The 15,065-nt window shown below is 36.2% G+C and overlaps 1 protein-coding gene across 3 annotated transcripts; it reads left to right on the forward strand.

The window, feature by feature from the left end:
* The first annotated feature begins 243 nt into the window (after positions 1-243).
* On the forward strand, positions 244-11,688 carry LOC140988168 (pto-interacting protein 1). Of its 3 annotated transcripts, XM_073457139.1 has the most exons (9): positions 244-442; positions 1,133-1,174; positions 1,266-1,381; positions 8,951-9,201; positions 9,286-9,412; positions 9,757-10,030; positions 10,537-10,669; positions 10,779-10,865; positions 11,323-11,688. In XM_073457139.1, the coding sequence occupies exons 3-9, from the start codon at positions 1,300-1,302 to the stop codon at positions 11,452-11,454; spliced, it is 1,086 nt and encodes a 361-aa protein (XP_073313240.1). In that variant the 5' UTR covers positions 244-442; positions 1,133-1,174; positions 1,266-1,299; the 3' UTR covers positions 11,455-11,688. The 3 variants fall into 3 exon arrangements, with proteins under 3 accessions (XP_073313240.1, XP_073313241.1, XP_073313239.1); XM_073457140.1 differs by lacking the exon at positions 1,133-1,174 and having other exon boundaries at positions 1,280-1,381; XM_073457138.1 differs by lacking the exon at positions 1,133-1,174 and having other exon boundaries at positions 246-442.
* The last annotated feature ends 3,377 nt before the right edge of the window (positions 11,689-15,065 follow it).

Genomic DNA, 15,065 nt, shown 5'->3' on the forward strand with positions numbered 1-15,065 from the left:
TCTAGGGCGTGGTTCCGGGTCAACAGATACTCGGCCCGTGGTTCCGATTAACCCGACCTTTGGCCGTCTACCTCAGCTATTGCTTCCAAATTACGGTGTTAAGAAAATTAACATATAAAAATAAATAACTATAAAATAATTACGGGAAAAAGGAAATCCCAGTAGCTGTTCTACGAAATTAGCCTTCAATATTTTATCATCAGTCAACGTAGTTATTTATCTTATTTAAAAAAATAAATATATAATACACACACACACACACACGTAAATAAACAAGAAGAATCGAAACGGTTCTTGTTGATACAGGTCAGAGTCGGACTGCATTTGTTGTGCTGTACTGCTGTTTGAAGTTGTGGTTCTCTTGCTCATTGCTTCCAGAAGAAGATTTTGCCTGTTTTGATCCTTTTTTGGTTCTGGGTTTCTCGATTTCCGCGTTTACAAGGTAATTAACCGGGAAAGATTGGATTTTTAATAATCTTTTTCAACTATTATTCTTACTCTAAACTTTGTTTTTATCCTCCTTGGCTTGTGTTATTCAAATCATGGGATTTGGGTTGATTTTATTTGCCATTTGCGTGAGTTAGTAGCGATTTTAGCATGGAGATCTTGGTTTCCTTCTAGGGTAGCTGAAAAATGGTGGATCTGATTAAGGTTCCACATTTACTGGAACTTGGGGCCAGTATATGATGTGCTTGTATTTTGACAGTGTAAATTACTTCCACGATTTAATTATTCTCCGCAAATTGGTAAATTGTTGAGCTGATTCTTGAGTTGTTATCAATTAAGTAAATGATCAATTTTGCTAAGTTTCTTTTAGCTGGGATTTTGTTACTACAAGCAGAGTGCTTCGCTGTTTCTGAGACATGAAAAAATTCCGTTACAGTGCTTTTTATTGAGCTGTAAAATTCGAAGGATCTCGGACTTGGTTTTGACACTCGATATGGATGAATATTAGCTTGAAAGTGAAACTTTGTTTGAAAAAAGAAATGCCTTCTAGCTACTGGACAAATTTCTTTATAATTTAGTAGATTGCGTTGGTTATAATGAAAGGAACATTGATTGAATGACTACATTGATTTAAGTTCATGGAGAGAATGTAATTTCTTGTGGAAGATTTTTATTTTTTTTTCAGTTTTTTGTTCTTAAGTGAGGACCAATGTAATAATTCACGGACGTAATGAATGATACAAATGATTGCAATGTTGCTTTTCCTCATTGATATTCTGTTCCCTTGCCCGTACAACTCTCGCGCTTCTCTCATCCAGATTTTCTAATCCAGGTTCTTTAGAAGTGACAATAATGAGCTGTTTCGGCTGTTGTGAGGAAGATGAGATGCATAAAGCCGCTGATAATGGGCCATACAGGACAACCCATTCAGCAGGTGAGGTTTCTTATTCTATGTTCTGTTTTTAAGATTTTATAAATAATTGCCAAATTTACCTTCCATAGATGGGATGAATGGGAGAAATCTTTGCTGGATGGAGCTAATTTTTTTTTTCCCTTTAATAACTCTAGTCGGATTCTCAATTGAAATCTTAACTCTTACAGTGCATGGATACTCCCGTCCTATACTTATCGGATACACATAGTTGATGCATACCTGCCATGCTTAATTCTTAAATAAGATCCTACAAAAATATTCAGAAACTCAAATAAAAGGAAAAGTGAGGATATTACATACATTATGGTGAAAGATTGCAATTTAAATGCGTCTAACAAGGTGTTAGTCATTATTAAATGTCTAAAAGTTCATTGTGTCTTGTTAAAAATAATTAGAAATTTTAAAGGAAATACAAATATAAAAAGATTTTAGTACTACATTTGAAAGTATGTACGGATATATCAAAGTTGACAAATCTTTGTGGTTGAACCAAACATATAGTGCATATTTTAAAATTATTGGTGGCTTCCTTGTTACCTTGCCCTTGTTCTCATATCTATATCCGTGGAATAAATCTTATCATGTTAATAGTTGATATGAATTCTTGTACGCATGAAAAACAAACACGGTTTAATGCAATCACACCCTCAGTTTAATAAACAATAAAAAAATTATCGTAGTTTTGTCCTGATCTTTGCCCCTAAACCACGCGGTTTAGTAACAAATAACACAAAAGAAACAATTGAATTCAAGTGAACCTTTAAATAACTCGTTTTTGACAATTCGCGTGAAGAACGATCGACAAACGCCACAAAGATTAAACTTTGATAAGTTTGAATAAGAGTTTTGAAAGCTGCTTTTCCGGAATCTCTCCTTCCTCAGTGCAACCACACCCATTCTCCCAATTTGAAAGTCACCTTCTTCTTCTCCTTATTGGCTTGTTTTTTGTATTGCAAGTTTTTTTTTTTCTCAATGATGGCCTTTGCTCTCTCGTGCAAACCTTGAACAAACTCCGTCTTTTTCTTATCATCCATGTTTAACCATAGTTGTCAAGGACGCAAGGTGCACCGAGACTCACAAGGGCCAGAAAGCCTGAGCCGCACGTCTTACCGAAGCAAGACCCACATTTTTAATTTTTTTAAAAAATATATATTTATCTTAGAATAAATATATTAAAATATGAAATAATTAAGTCACAATGTCATTCAAAACAAAAAATAATTAATAAGTTTATAGTAATTAGTAATATGATTAAAATTCTTCAATCATTCAAATCAAATTAATATTTTTCCATCGAATCATCAAAGTCCCTAGAACTTTCAGACTTTTATTCTTCTTAGACTTCATCATTTTCTTGATCAACATCAATTTCTTATTCCTCTTCGTCCAAAAGATGTGAAATTGATCTTTTTCTGATTGTTTTGGATGTAGATGCCCTCACCTTGTTTTTCTGTTCATAACTCTCTTCTTCTGATTCTGTTGTTGGTGCGTTGGGTTGCTAGGGTTCGGGCTATTTGTTTAAAACAAGTAATAAAAAAAAATTCAGCCAAAGCGCGCCTAAGTGAACCTCCAAGGCTAGTCCCGGCAAGTGCTTGAGCTCGCCTTATTGAATCGCTTCGCTTGGGATGACCCTAGGCGCAGGGTCATCGCCTAAAGGCGAGAGGCACTCGCTTTTGACAACTATGTGTTTAACCTTTCACTCATAGGCAAATATAACAAGTCCATAGGAGTTAATGAGTTAAATACATAAAAAATTTCAAAAAGCGAATAATTTGTGGTAGAATGAACACTATGATTATAAGCAAACTCGATAAAAGGCAAACACTCTGCCCAGTTCTTTAAATTTTTTTGATTATGGTACGTAAAAAAGTCCCTAAAGTCCTATTAACGACTTTCGTTTGAGGATGACAAGCTGTAGAAAATAGTAATTTAGTGCCAAATTTAGCCCATAAAGTTTTCCAGAAATAACTCAAGAACTTAGCATCACGATTAGAGACAATCATCCTAAGCATACCATGCAACCTAACAACTTCTCTAAGAACAAGTCTGTGATATTGGATGCATCGTCGGTTTTATAACAAACATTGAAATGTGTCATCTTAGAAAACCTATTAACAACAACAAATATAGAATCTATTCCTTTCTTAATTCTAGGCAACCCCAAAACAAAATCCATAGAATGTCGATCCAATTTTATTAGGAACGGGAAGTTGAGTATATAACCCGTGTGGTTGTGTTCTAGATTTAATGTCTACAAGTTATGCCTTTCTCACAAACACACTCTACATCATGCTTCATATGTGGCCAATAAAAGTGTTCGTGCAATACATTCAATGTTTTAGCCACACCAAAGTGTCCCATTAAACCCATACCATGCGTTTCCCTAACAAACAATTCACGAATAGACGTCTTAGCGATGCATAGTCTTTGTTCTCTAAACAAGAAAACATTATGCAAGTAAAATTTATCATGTGAACCATGCATACATTTTTCGAAAATTTCCTTGAAATCATCATCTAAAACATACAATTCATTAACATGCTCAAACCCCGATATTTTCGAATCCGAGGTAGAAAATAGTACGCACCTCCATGATAGTGTATCGACCACTATATTTTCCTTATCTTGTTTGTATTTGATCACGTAAGGGAATGTTTCAATGAATGCTAACTACTCGACATGTCTCTTGTTAAGCTTTTGATGCCTCTTAAGGTGCTTTAGAGATTCACGATCCGCATGAATCACAAATTCTTTAGTAGTTGCCACGTCTAAAGGGATCTCACCAAATCATATAACTATTTGTCATAGATGGGTAGTTCAACGCTGCTCCATTCAGCTTCTCACTAAAGTATGCAACATACCGTCCTCTTTGCATCAAAACTCCTCCAATACCTACACCAGATACATCACATTCAATTTCAAAAGTATTAGCGAAATTAGGCAAAACAAGTAAATGAGCGTTAATTAATTTTTGCTTGATATCATTAAAAGACTTCTCTTGCTCCTTGCCTCAATGGAATGAGACGTTCTTCTTAATCACCGCTGTCATTGGTGCTGCCAACATACTAAAATCTTTTACAAACCTCCTGTAGAATCTTGCAAGATCATGAAACTTCGAAATTGACTAATAGTAGTAGGCGTTGGCCAATCTCGAATAACATTTACCTTGTCCTCACCCATTTGTATACCTTGTGAACTCACAACAAAGCTGAAAACAAGTTTGCTTGTACAAAAATCACACTTCGTATAATTTTTCAGCTCTAAGTGTTATTAATACAGATTTTAAATGCTCAGCATGTTCATCTAAATTCTTCCTATACACTAGGATATCATCAAAGTATACAACAACAAAGTTTCCTATATGTGCACGCAAAACGTTGTTAAATAATTTCATAAAAGTGCTTGGAGCATTGGTTTGTCAAAAAGGCATGACTAACCATTCGTACAACCCATACGTTGTTTTAAACACAGTCTTCCATTCATCGTTCTCTCTCATCCTAATCTGATGATAACCACTTTTAAAATCAGTTTTCTAAAAATGCTTGCACCATACAACTCATTTAACATTTTATCTAATCTAGGTATGAGGTGCCAATACTTGATGATTGTGTTATTCATTGTCTTCCGGTCAACACACATGCACCATGAACCATCCTTCTTAAGAACGAATAAAAAAGGTACAACACCAGTAGACATGGACTCACACACAAACCCTCTATCTAAAAGTCCATTTACGTGCCGCTGAAGCTTAGACTCTTCCAGGTTGCTCCTATATGCTGGTCGGTTTGGCAAGACACTTCTGGGCACCAAACGAATTTAATTCCTCTCCATGGTAGTAGTCCTTGCCGTAGCTCTTCCTGAAATACATCATCAAAATCCTGCAAAAGGGAAATAACAATGCTCAGAAGTGATCGGTCTGTGTCACTTGTGTTTAGGACAACGTCTTTATAAATAATTAACACAAGTGGATCAAGTGTCCATAGTATTTGTTTCAGCTCACTTTTTCGGGTCATACACTATGGCCACCTCACTTTTTTTCGGCCATCTCTTTTTTCATTTTCTTTATTTGATCCCCCAACACTTGATTTGGAGACAATTGAAGAAGTGTAGCAGGTTCTTTCTTCAGAGTAAATGAGTACCTATTTTTTAATCAATCATGTACCACTCTCCTATCATATTGTCACGGCCTTCCCAATAAAATATGTCAGGCATGCATTGGTACAACATCACACAACACTTCATCCTCATACTTTCTAATTGAAAAAGAAACCAAAACTTGCTTATTCATTTTTAGCTCCACACAATCATTCAACCACACTAAAATATATGGTTGAGAATATTTCAATGTAGGCAAATCCAACTTCTCCACAAGTTCACAACTAATCACATTGATACATCTCCCTCCATCTATGATAAAATTGCAAACCTTGTCATTCGCAAAACATCTAGTATGAAATAGATTCTCCCTTTGATTATTCTCTTCCTCATTAAACTGTGTGCTCATGATACGTCTAGTTACAAACGCTTCACCTACAACAGCCTCATATCCCTCCAACTTGGGAATCTCATCATCATCACCCTTGATATTCTCCTCACTTCCAGATTCAATCTCTCCATAAGCATTTGTCTTAACTCTATTGTTTGGACATTCGCTAGCAATATGAACAACTCCTTGACACCTAAAACATTTAATATCTCTAGAATGATTAGGAGGAGTTCCAGATTTACCTTGCACTCCTTGCTTAGGTGCTTCTTGCTTGGGTTTGAACTTGGGCTTGGTCAGCACCTTGCTTTCTTCAAGTTTTGCAACGTTGGGAGACTGAGAAGATGATGAACTTCCCACTTGATTGGTGCGGCCAACTCCTCTCCTCTTGAGTTGTTGCTCTACTATGATCACCATTTGCACCATCTCGTCTGAATCCAAGTAGTGTCTAAGCTCCACTTGGTTTTGAATATCCTTATTCAAACCGCACAAAAATCGAGCCATTGTAGCTTCGCCGTCCTCCTCTATGTTGGTTCTAATCATGACTACTTCCAACTCTTATGGTAATCCTCGACACTCTTAGTACCTTGTTTCAAGCTTTGTAGCCTCTTGAACATCTCACGCTAGTAATGGTAAGGCACAAATCTCTTTCTCATGACCCTCTTCATCTCATCCCACGTCTCGATAGGTCTCTCGTTGTACCTTCTTTTGGTAGTCACAAGTTAATCCCACCAAATAAGAGCGTGATCTAAGAATTCAACCACCGCCAACCTAACTTTTTGAGTTCGGAGAAGTGGTGATAGTCCGAACACTAACTCTACCCTCTTTTCCCATTCTAAGTAAGCTTCTGGATCATATGTACCATGAAACCACGAGATTTTCACCTTAATGCTATCTATGTTACCATCTTCTACCCCCATTGTTGTACTTCCCACGCACCGCCTCTTTTTTCTCCCAAATCCTCGGTCACGCCCGTTCCTTCCCCAATTCTCATTTTGACTCTCATCTTCGTCTTCCATATCATATTCATCATCGTCTTCTCCTCTCCCTATATTTTTAGACTAAGATTTACTCCCACTAGTACTAACCTCCAGTGTACTTTTTCTCTCGTGTAGTGGTTCTAATTCGGCCCTCATCATTCTAGTGATGTGACCAAACACCTTCATCCGAACCTTGGAAAGTCCTTGGTTCGAGCAATCCCCTACTTCCTTCTCAATTTTTCTTTCAGACATTGTACCTGCAAGAAACACTAGTAGAAGTAACTAAAATATTCCTCACCAAATCATCACAGTAACACCAAACAAAAATGACTCGCTCTCCTTTCTTTGTATCCTTTCCACAAATATCTCACAAGTCATTCCAAGGAAGAAGACTCGCGCTTAAGTATTTCACTCAAGTTTGAAAATTCTCTCTAAAGGTAGGCTTAAGTTTTATAGCTTGTGTGTATCAAACTTACAAGTTCAAAATTTTAAACACTTGCAATTGTCTCACTTGGACTGCACAAGACCAATAAATTTGAAGATCTTTCCCAAGAACTTGAATATGACTCAACACTAAAGACAAGATAATTTTCAATGTTAAAATATAAGCACTAAAATTTCAGAACACTGTCCTTCTTTCTTTTTTTTTTTTTTTTTGAGAATTTGATCTATTTTTTTTTATCGAATTTTTTTGGTATAATTCGATCTTCTATTTTTTTTATCGAAACATTTTTTTTGACAATACTTAAACGACAAGAAACGATGAGACTTGTTCGACAAGAAATAACAAAGAACGACTTAAGAAAATTCGAGAATTGCTAGATTCACGAACACCTGAAAACGATAGACAAGATTCTTAATAGAAATCTTGCAACACAAGAAACCAAGAATGCAAACCAAAAGAACAAAGAACTAATCGATAAATAAAAATAAAATAACTTGAATCAAAAGGAACCTAAGCTTTGGTACCAAATGATATGAATTTTTATACGCTTGAAAAGCAAACATGAAGTAATCTTGCCCTCAATTCAATAAAGGAGAAAAGAATTCTGGTAGTTTTATCCCGATTTTTGAAACAAGTAACATGTGATATTCACCCCTAAATTACGCGGTTTAGTAAAAAATAACAAGAAAGAAACAATCGAATTCAAGTGAACCTTCAAAGAACTTGTCGTAGGCAATTCGCGTGAAGAACGATTGACAAACGCCACATTGATTAAATTTTGATAAGTTAGATTTTTAACAGAACAAAACCAACGTTTGAGAGAAAAACTCACAAAATATATCAATCTTCAATTATTGTGTCAAAATTTCGTGTTTACATGTTTAAGAACTCACAAAGATAACAATCCAATGTTTCCCAATGAATTAGAACACTAAAATAGGAAAATAAATCTTTTATGCATGTCGCGTGACATTTACTGAAATTCTTCACTTCGGATAGGTGGTCGCGTGCGGTTACTCGACTTTGGGGCGCTGGTGCGTGCCTGTTGCTGTCCCATGTGCACTATTGTTGCACGGGCACGCGGCTGCGTGCTGGGAACTCACGGGTGCCTGGTTGCTAATGTCTTCTTGGTCCTTTAGTACTTGAATAATGTTGCAATGAACTCCAACTTGGTTGTCATGCTCTCCGAACCCTATAAACCTTGACGAAATGTTAGTAGGCACTTGTTGTTAGATCACCGTGAGTCCTTGAAGAGTTTCCTTAAATTTCGTGCTTCGTCCTTTCATTATTAGTCCTTCCGACAACTCTAGCGGATCTCATCCTTCCTTAAGAGCTTGCTCACTTCGAGGCTCATCCATGACCGCATCAATAGTTGTTATAATTTAGTGATTTGCTATTCTGTTACTTCACCATCTTATCATTTACCTCAATGTACAAACATAAAAGGACGAAGAAGTGAACTTGAAAACTTTGATACTTGCAAATTAATATAGGATTTTACTTTATTTTATTGTCTTTTGAATTGATATGAATTGTTAATGTGATGTGGGTTCATCATATTTTTTTCTGATGGTGAATCCTCCTGCTCACCTGTGGCTGTATTTCTTGATTAATCATTTAAGATATTCGATTTATGATGATTCATTTGCGATTTTCTGCAGGAAACCCTGCAGCGTATCGTGCCACAGAAGTAGCACAAAAAGAGAGACAAACCATTAACGTGCAGCCCATTTCCATCCCTGCCATTTCAGTTGATGAACTAAAGGACGTTACAGATAATTTTGGTACAAATTCTTTGATTGGTGAAGGATCATACGGAAGGGTGTTCTATGGAATCTTGAAAAGCCAACGTGCCGCAGCAATAAAAAAGTTAGACTCTAGCAAACAGCCGGACCAAGAATTTTTGGCTCAGGTTTCCCATGAAACATTGTACTTGTTTGTATAGCTGCATTGGTAGCAGTTTTGAGAAAGGTTATGTTATTTAATGTGTCTTCAGGTTTCTACGGTTTCTAGGATAAAGCACGAAAACGTTGTTGAGCTACTTGGTTATTGTGTGGATGGTGGTCTCCGCGTCCTTGCTTATGAGTATGCTCCTAATGGTTCATTGCACGACATTCTCCATGGTGAATTCATCTTTTTAATTTGATATAATTATTATTTAACAATTGATAATGTTGATGCGTTGAAATTTTTGACTGGAATACATCTGTGGACCCTCTTGCTATCTATCTAAGAATTTTGTTATTGAGGTGAAGATGGATACAAAAGTATTTATCCTGTTCATTGCTTGATCTAATATTCCTGCATATCTCTTCATTTTTTTCCGATAAGTTCTTTTATTGTGGAAAAATATCTTATCATGTGTCTTGGCTTCTTGGTCCATGACTTGTGCCTGCAGATAAAGTAAAATGCTATATGATTCAAACCTGTGTCGATTTACATTTCATTATTTGACTTGTTAATGCAGGACGAAAAGGCGTGAAAGGAGCACAGCCAGGTCCAGTTTTGTCATGGGCCCAGAGGGTCAAAATCGCAGTTGGAGCTGCGAAAGGCCTAGAATATTTGCATGAGAAGGCACAGCCTCACATAGTTCATCGTGATATAAAGTCCAGCAATGTGTTACTGTTTGATGATGACGTTGCCAAGATTGCTGATTTTGATTTATCAAATCAAGGCCCCGATATGGCAGCTCGGCTCCATTCAACTCGCGTTCTTGGGACTTTTGGTTATCATGCTCCTGAGTATGCGATTTTTCAAGTTTTTACTAAATAAATATATATCAAGTTCTTAAACGCATGATATAGCTTTTACCCTTCGTATTCCAATCTTTGGAAATAAACATATTAGGAATTATCTGTTTGGACACAGAAGATGATCATGATCATGGATTAAATTCTCTTTCAAAAAATGGCTTTTTTTGTTTTTTAAAAAAAGTGATGTTTGAGGGCCATTACATTTATGAAAACACTTAAAAATCCTAACTGAGGAACCCTAAAACATATGGCTTTTAGGTTTCTATTTCAGCTTCTTTTTATAGAGTAAAACGAGCTCTTTTTTTCATTGTTGTAATAAAAAATAAAATTTCTTTTATTTTTCTTTAGAAAAAGCTCTTAAAAATGCCGGGCTTAATTAATAGAATAGTCCTTCATAACTAACTTCTACTATATCTAAACTTTCTTCTCTAGTGAGAAATCAAACTCAGATTTTTTCCTAATATTGTCTCTGAATCGTTCTATTTTTGTGATAGATATGCAATGACTGGGCAACTAAGTTCAAAGAGTGATGTTTATAGCTTTGGTGTGGTGCTACTCGAACTCTTGACTGGACGTAAACCGGTTGATCATACATTGCCAAGGACACAGCAGAGTCTTGTCACATGGGTAAACCATGTCATTTCTTAATTATTATTTTCCAAATGTGATCATTTTCATTTGTCTCAAAGTATGTTTTTCACTGCTGTTGATTGGGTTGTAAATTATTTTGAATTAGGCCACACCAAAACTCAGTGAAGACAAGGTAAAGCAGTGCGTTGACGCTAGACTGAATAGTGAGTACCCTCCAAAGGCAGTTGCAAAGGTAAAATGACATTTGTTTTCCTACAGAGTAGAACATCATGAATTTGATCACTGATAATGTTGAGAAATTTAAATTTAAAAAATATAGTGATAAATAATATAACACGATCCACGACACAGTCTCAAGAAGGTTAAAATGTTAGTTAATCTCTGTTAGTTAGAAACATAATTCTCATGTCTTTGCTTTATGTGAAAACATCTTCATAGAGGTATGGTAGAAATGATTTTCTATTGCTGAATAACAATTAAATAGCATCAAATCTGTATTATAATCTGTACTAAGTATTATGTAAGAGCATGTCGTAATAACGTACTTACATTTAGGCTCTTTTCGTGTGGTCCACGGAAACGCGTGTACTTTGATTGCCAGTCTTGTTAATATAAAATTAAATATCAGAATATAATTTTTGATATATAATCAAGACTATAATATTCTTGTATTGGTGGAACATGTGCAGCTGGCTGCAGTTGCTGCCTTGTGTGTGCAATATGAAGCGGATTTCCGCCCAAACATGAGCATCGTGGTGAAAGCCCTCCAGCCACTGTTGAATACTCGACCTGGACCTCCTACTGAACCTCCCGGCTTGTGAAATCTCCGATTCGATTATAATAATTAATTGTCTCGTAGCTTGTAGTTTGCTGAGTTTTGTATTGCTTGTACCATTGGTGAGGGGAACGTGTCTCTGCAGTGTTGTGGTCATTGAATTGTATTCAAGGTTCAATAATTATGATATTTTATGAATGAACAAGTCTACACAAGGACTGCATATCCGCTTAAAACAATAAGCACTTGATTCTGTGTATATATTCTAATATTACATGAACTGCTTGTGGGTATTTGAAGGTATTTTATTTGAAAAGGAGTTGAGTTATTTAATTTTATTTTACGTTTAATTTGCTATTATATTAATATTAATATTAGATGGTAGATGAAAGAAAATCTTGAAATTATCCGGTAAATTCTATTGTAATGGTTTGTTCTGCTTAATTGTATGTGAACTTGGCTCACGGTTTTGAAAAGGAGTTGAGATTAATTGTATATTTACGTTTAATGTTTGTCTTGTCTAGTTTTTTATGTTCAAGGATACTGTCTTCGTCGAAATATATATATATATATATATATTAAAAATAGTTGGAGAATTAATTATGTGTAGAACTTAAGAATTATTTTTGTCTATTAAAACAACTATCCATGTGCTAGGAAAATAATTTTGAACCGGTTTATAAAATATTACAATATGTGTTGCTCTAATAGTTGTCATTGATTCAAATACATGGAGTTAAGAAATGGAGTCAAGGAGGGCGATGGGAGCGACCGTCCCTCTCAACTTTTTGCAAAGAGCGTTGTAGGTGGTGGTAGGCTGGGGGCGTGTGCAACTCTTGTCATTTGGTTGTGGCCAAATATGGAAATACTTTCGTTGGACTCCCTCTGGGGTCTTTTCCCTAACGATATCTCCAATCATATCTTATTTTTGTCACAGTCAATTCACATCTTTCACAATATTTTTTCCGTTTCTTTTATTCATAAAATATTGTTTTCCTCCAAAAGTCGTAAAATAGCATTTTTCGGGAAAAAGCATACAGCATTTGCATATATCATAAAAATATCATATATTCATCATAACCATTTTAAAATATCATTTATCATGCATTATGATTCTTCAGAACACTGCCATACCTTTCGTACTACCCGAAACGTAAAATGATCATTTTACCCCTGGACCTCGAACTTCCCAATTTTGACTTTTTCTTACTTTTATTGACTCGAGCCTATCTCATAGCATCATATAAGCTTAAATTTGACTTCTAATATTTTTCTTAAATGTAAACCCGAGCCTTTCGATTTATTGACTTAATAACTAAAAAGTGAAGCATTTTAAACCCGAATTAATTCAGAACTTAATATATTAATTCTCAAAGTTTAAACATAAGCTTTTCATCCTTAAAATAACCCCGTGAACCACGACCATCCCTCGTGAACCATGGTTCGGGCCCATTATTTTTCCCAAGCCATTTTCGAACCATTCTTTCATTCCTAAGCCACGGTTTCTGAATTAACCGATCCACTCTCGAGCAAGCCTTGGACCAGACCCTAGCCCATTTCCTAGGACCCTAATGACACTATTAGACAAGCCCCTGACCAACCCTAACTGTGCATAGTCTCCTCGCCTAGCCTCCTAAAAGAACCGAGCCCTAAACTTCCATCCTTGTGGCCGCAACTCCCTTCCTTTGTCCATCAGAGAGTCCAACTAAAAGGATCGGTTAAGAAGTGAAAAGTGTTTAGAAGGGGGGGTTGAATAAACACTCACAGATTATGTTCGTTTTTCGTAAGTTGAGTTCAGTTTAATGACAAACCGATACTCAGTATCTTGTCAGTCGATGACAATCAGTTTAACTGAGAAAACAGTTGCGGAAGAGAACTGAATGAAAGAAAGAATAACTAAAATAAAAGGTAACTGAAATGAAAAGCAATCGATTTGTTTCTGGATGTTCGGAGAATGGAATAACTCCTACGTCACCCCTTCTATCACGAAGATAGGATTTCTATTAAGAGACTTTGATCGAATACAATGTTTGTACTGACCCATTTCAGTTTGGTCTTATTAGTGCCGAAACTGAAACTCTTAGTTACAACAGGCTATTTCAGTTCGTGACTGATCTTAGCACAACTTAACAATATAACAAAGATTACAGTGTGCTAACATGCTCAGAAGGTAGCCTTGAATGTTACAGATAGAACTTCGTAAGACTGAGCTTTTGATTTCAGCAGAGTAACAGTTTGAGTAAAATAGTTGTTCTTGTAACCTTATTCTTCAGCTGCTCTCTTCGCCGATTTATAGGCTTCTTTTCCAACGGTAACTTGATATAATATTTGAATTTTATATCCGTTGATTGTCACGTCGATATTCTCCTGACAATCGTACACTGTAGACTCTGAAATGCGGCGTTCCACTACGAGTTGCAGTCTGCTTGTACTGATGTCGGTTGAACATTCTTTTCATTTGATGACGTGTATGGCTGAGCGATCAGCTGATAAATTGTAGCTGATAAGCTTGTGCTGAGTGAATCAACTGATTAGTTTCCAACTGATCAGTCAGCTATCTTCAGAAATTCAGTTTGGTTTAACTGATCAGTTTCCAACTGATCAGTCAGTTAACTCCGAAGGTTCAGTTCAGCTGGATTCGGTTGCCTTTGATAACTCACGTGATACTTCAGTTAGGCAAGATGTATAATACGAATACTTGATCAATTAGTCCAATAGATAAGTGGTTTGTCAAACAGTCGAAATTAAGTTTCCAACAATTTCCCCTTTTTTGGTGTTTGACAACACTCAGCGAATAATAACTGATCAGTTAAGCTTATTGACATCCTTCAAATCGGTTGTAGATAAAATAATGACTGTCGTGTACAGATTCGTACAATGAAAGAATGAAATAATCTGTAAAAAATAAATCCAAGTATAAATAAATCCGTCAACTGATTTGACTGTAGCTTAGGTCTCTATTCCCCTTTTTGTCAAACGCCTCCATTCTGATAGATAATCTTTTAACATCAGTTGAGAGAACTTTAACAGAAGTGGCTACGTCTGAGACTGCATTCAGCACAGTGATTTGCATCAAGTCTATCTTTCTGGAAACAGATGTCTCCACAAAGTCAACTCTATTTCTGATTGCATCTTGGGTTACAGAGAGACTTTCAGCTAAACGTGTATTCCTTCTGATATCTTCTATTGCAAGGGAAAGAGAGGTCACGGTAGCATGAACTGCCTTCAGTTTTTCTGAGTTGAATACCTCTGCACGTTCCAGTTTTAGAGTATGAGCGAGTTGAGTTCGCTGAATCTGGGAAACGGCAGTAAGTATTTTGTGCATATTATTCTGAATGTCTTGAATTTCTTCAAGAACTACTTCAAGATCACCAGACGACTGAGGGGGTAGATGTCCAGAAGTTCCCGGTTCTTGTTCTTTGGAGACTTGATCAAAGACCACCAAGGTCTTGTCAGATACAACTGTCTCAGCAATAGTTTGTTCTGGAACAACTGATTCAGTAACCTCTACTTGCCCTGGAGGAGGAGAAGAAGGATCCTGAATAGCAACTGAACTGTCTTGATGAAGAGGTAAATCTGTAAGACCTTCAGTTGGAGGATCATCAACTGGTGCTTCTGCTTGAGAATCAGCTGAAATTTGGGCTGGCTCGTCAGTTG

Source organism: Primulina huaijiensis, chromosome 11 (assembly GCF_012295235.1).
Source record: "Primulina huaijiensis isolate GDHJ02 chromosome 11, ASM1229523v2, whole genome shotgun sequence".
NCBI classification, from domain to species: domain Eukaryota; kingdom Viridiplantae; phylum Streptophyta; class Magnoliopsida; order Lamiales; family Gesneriaceae; genus Primulina; species Primulina huaijiensis.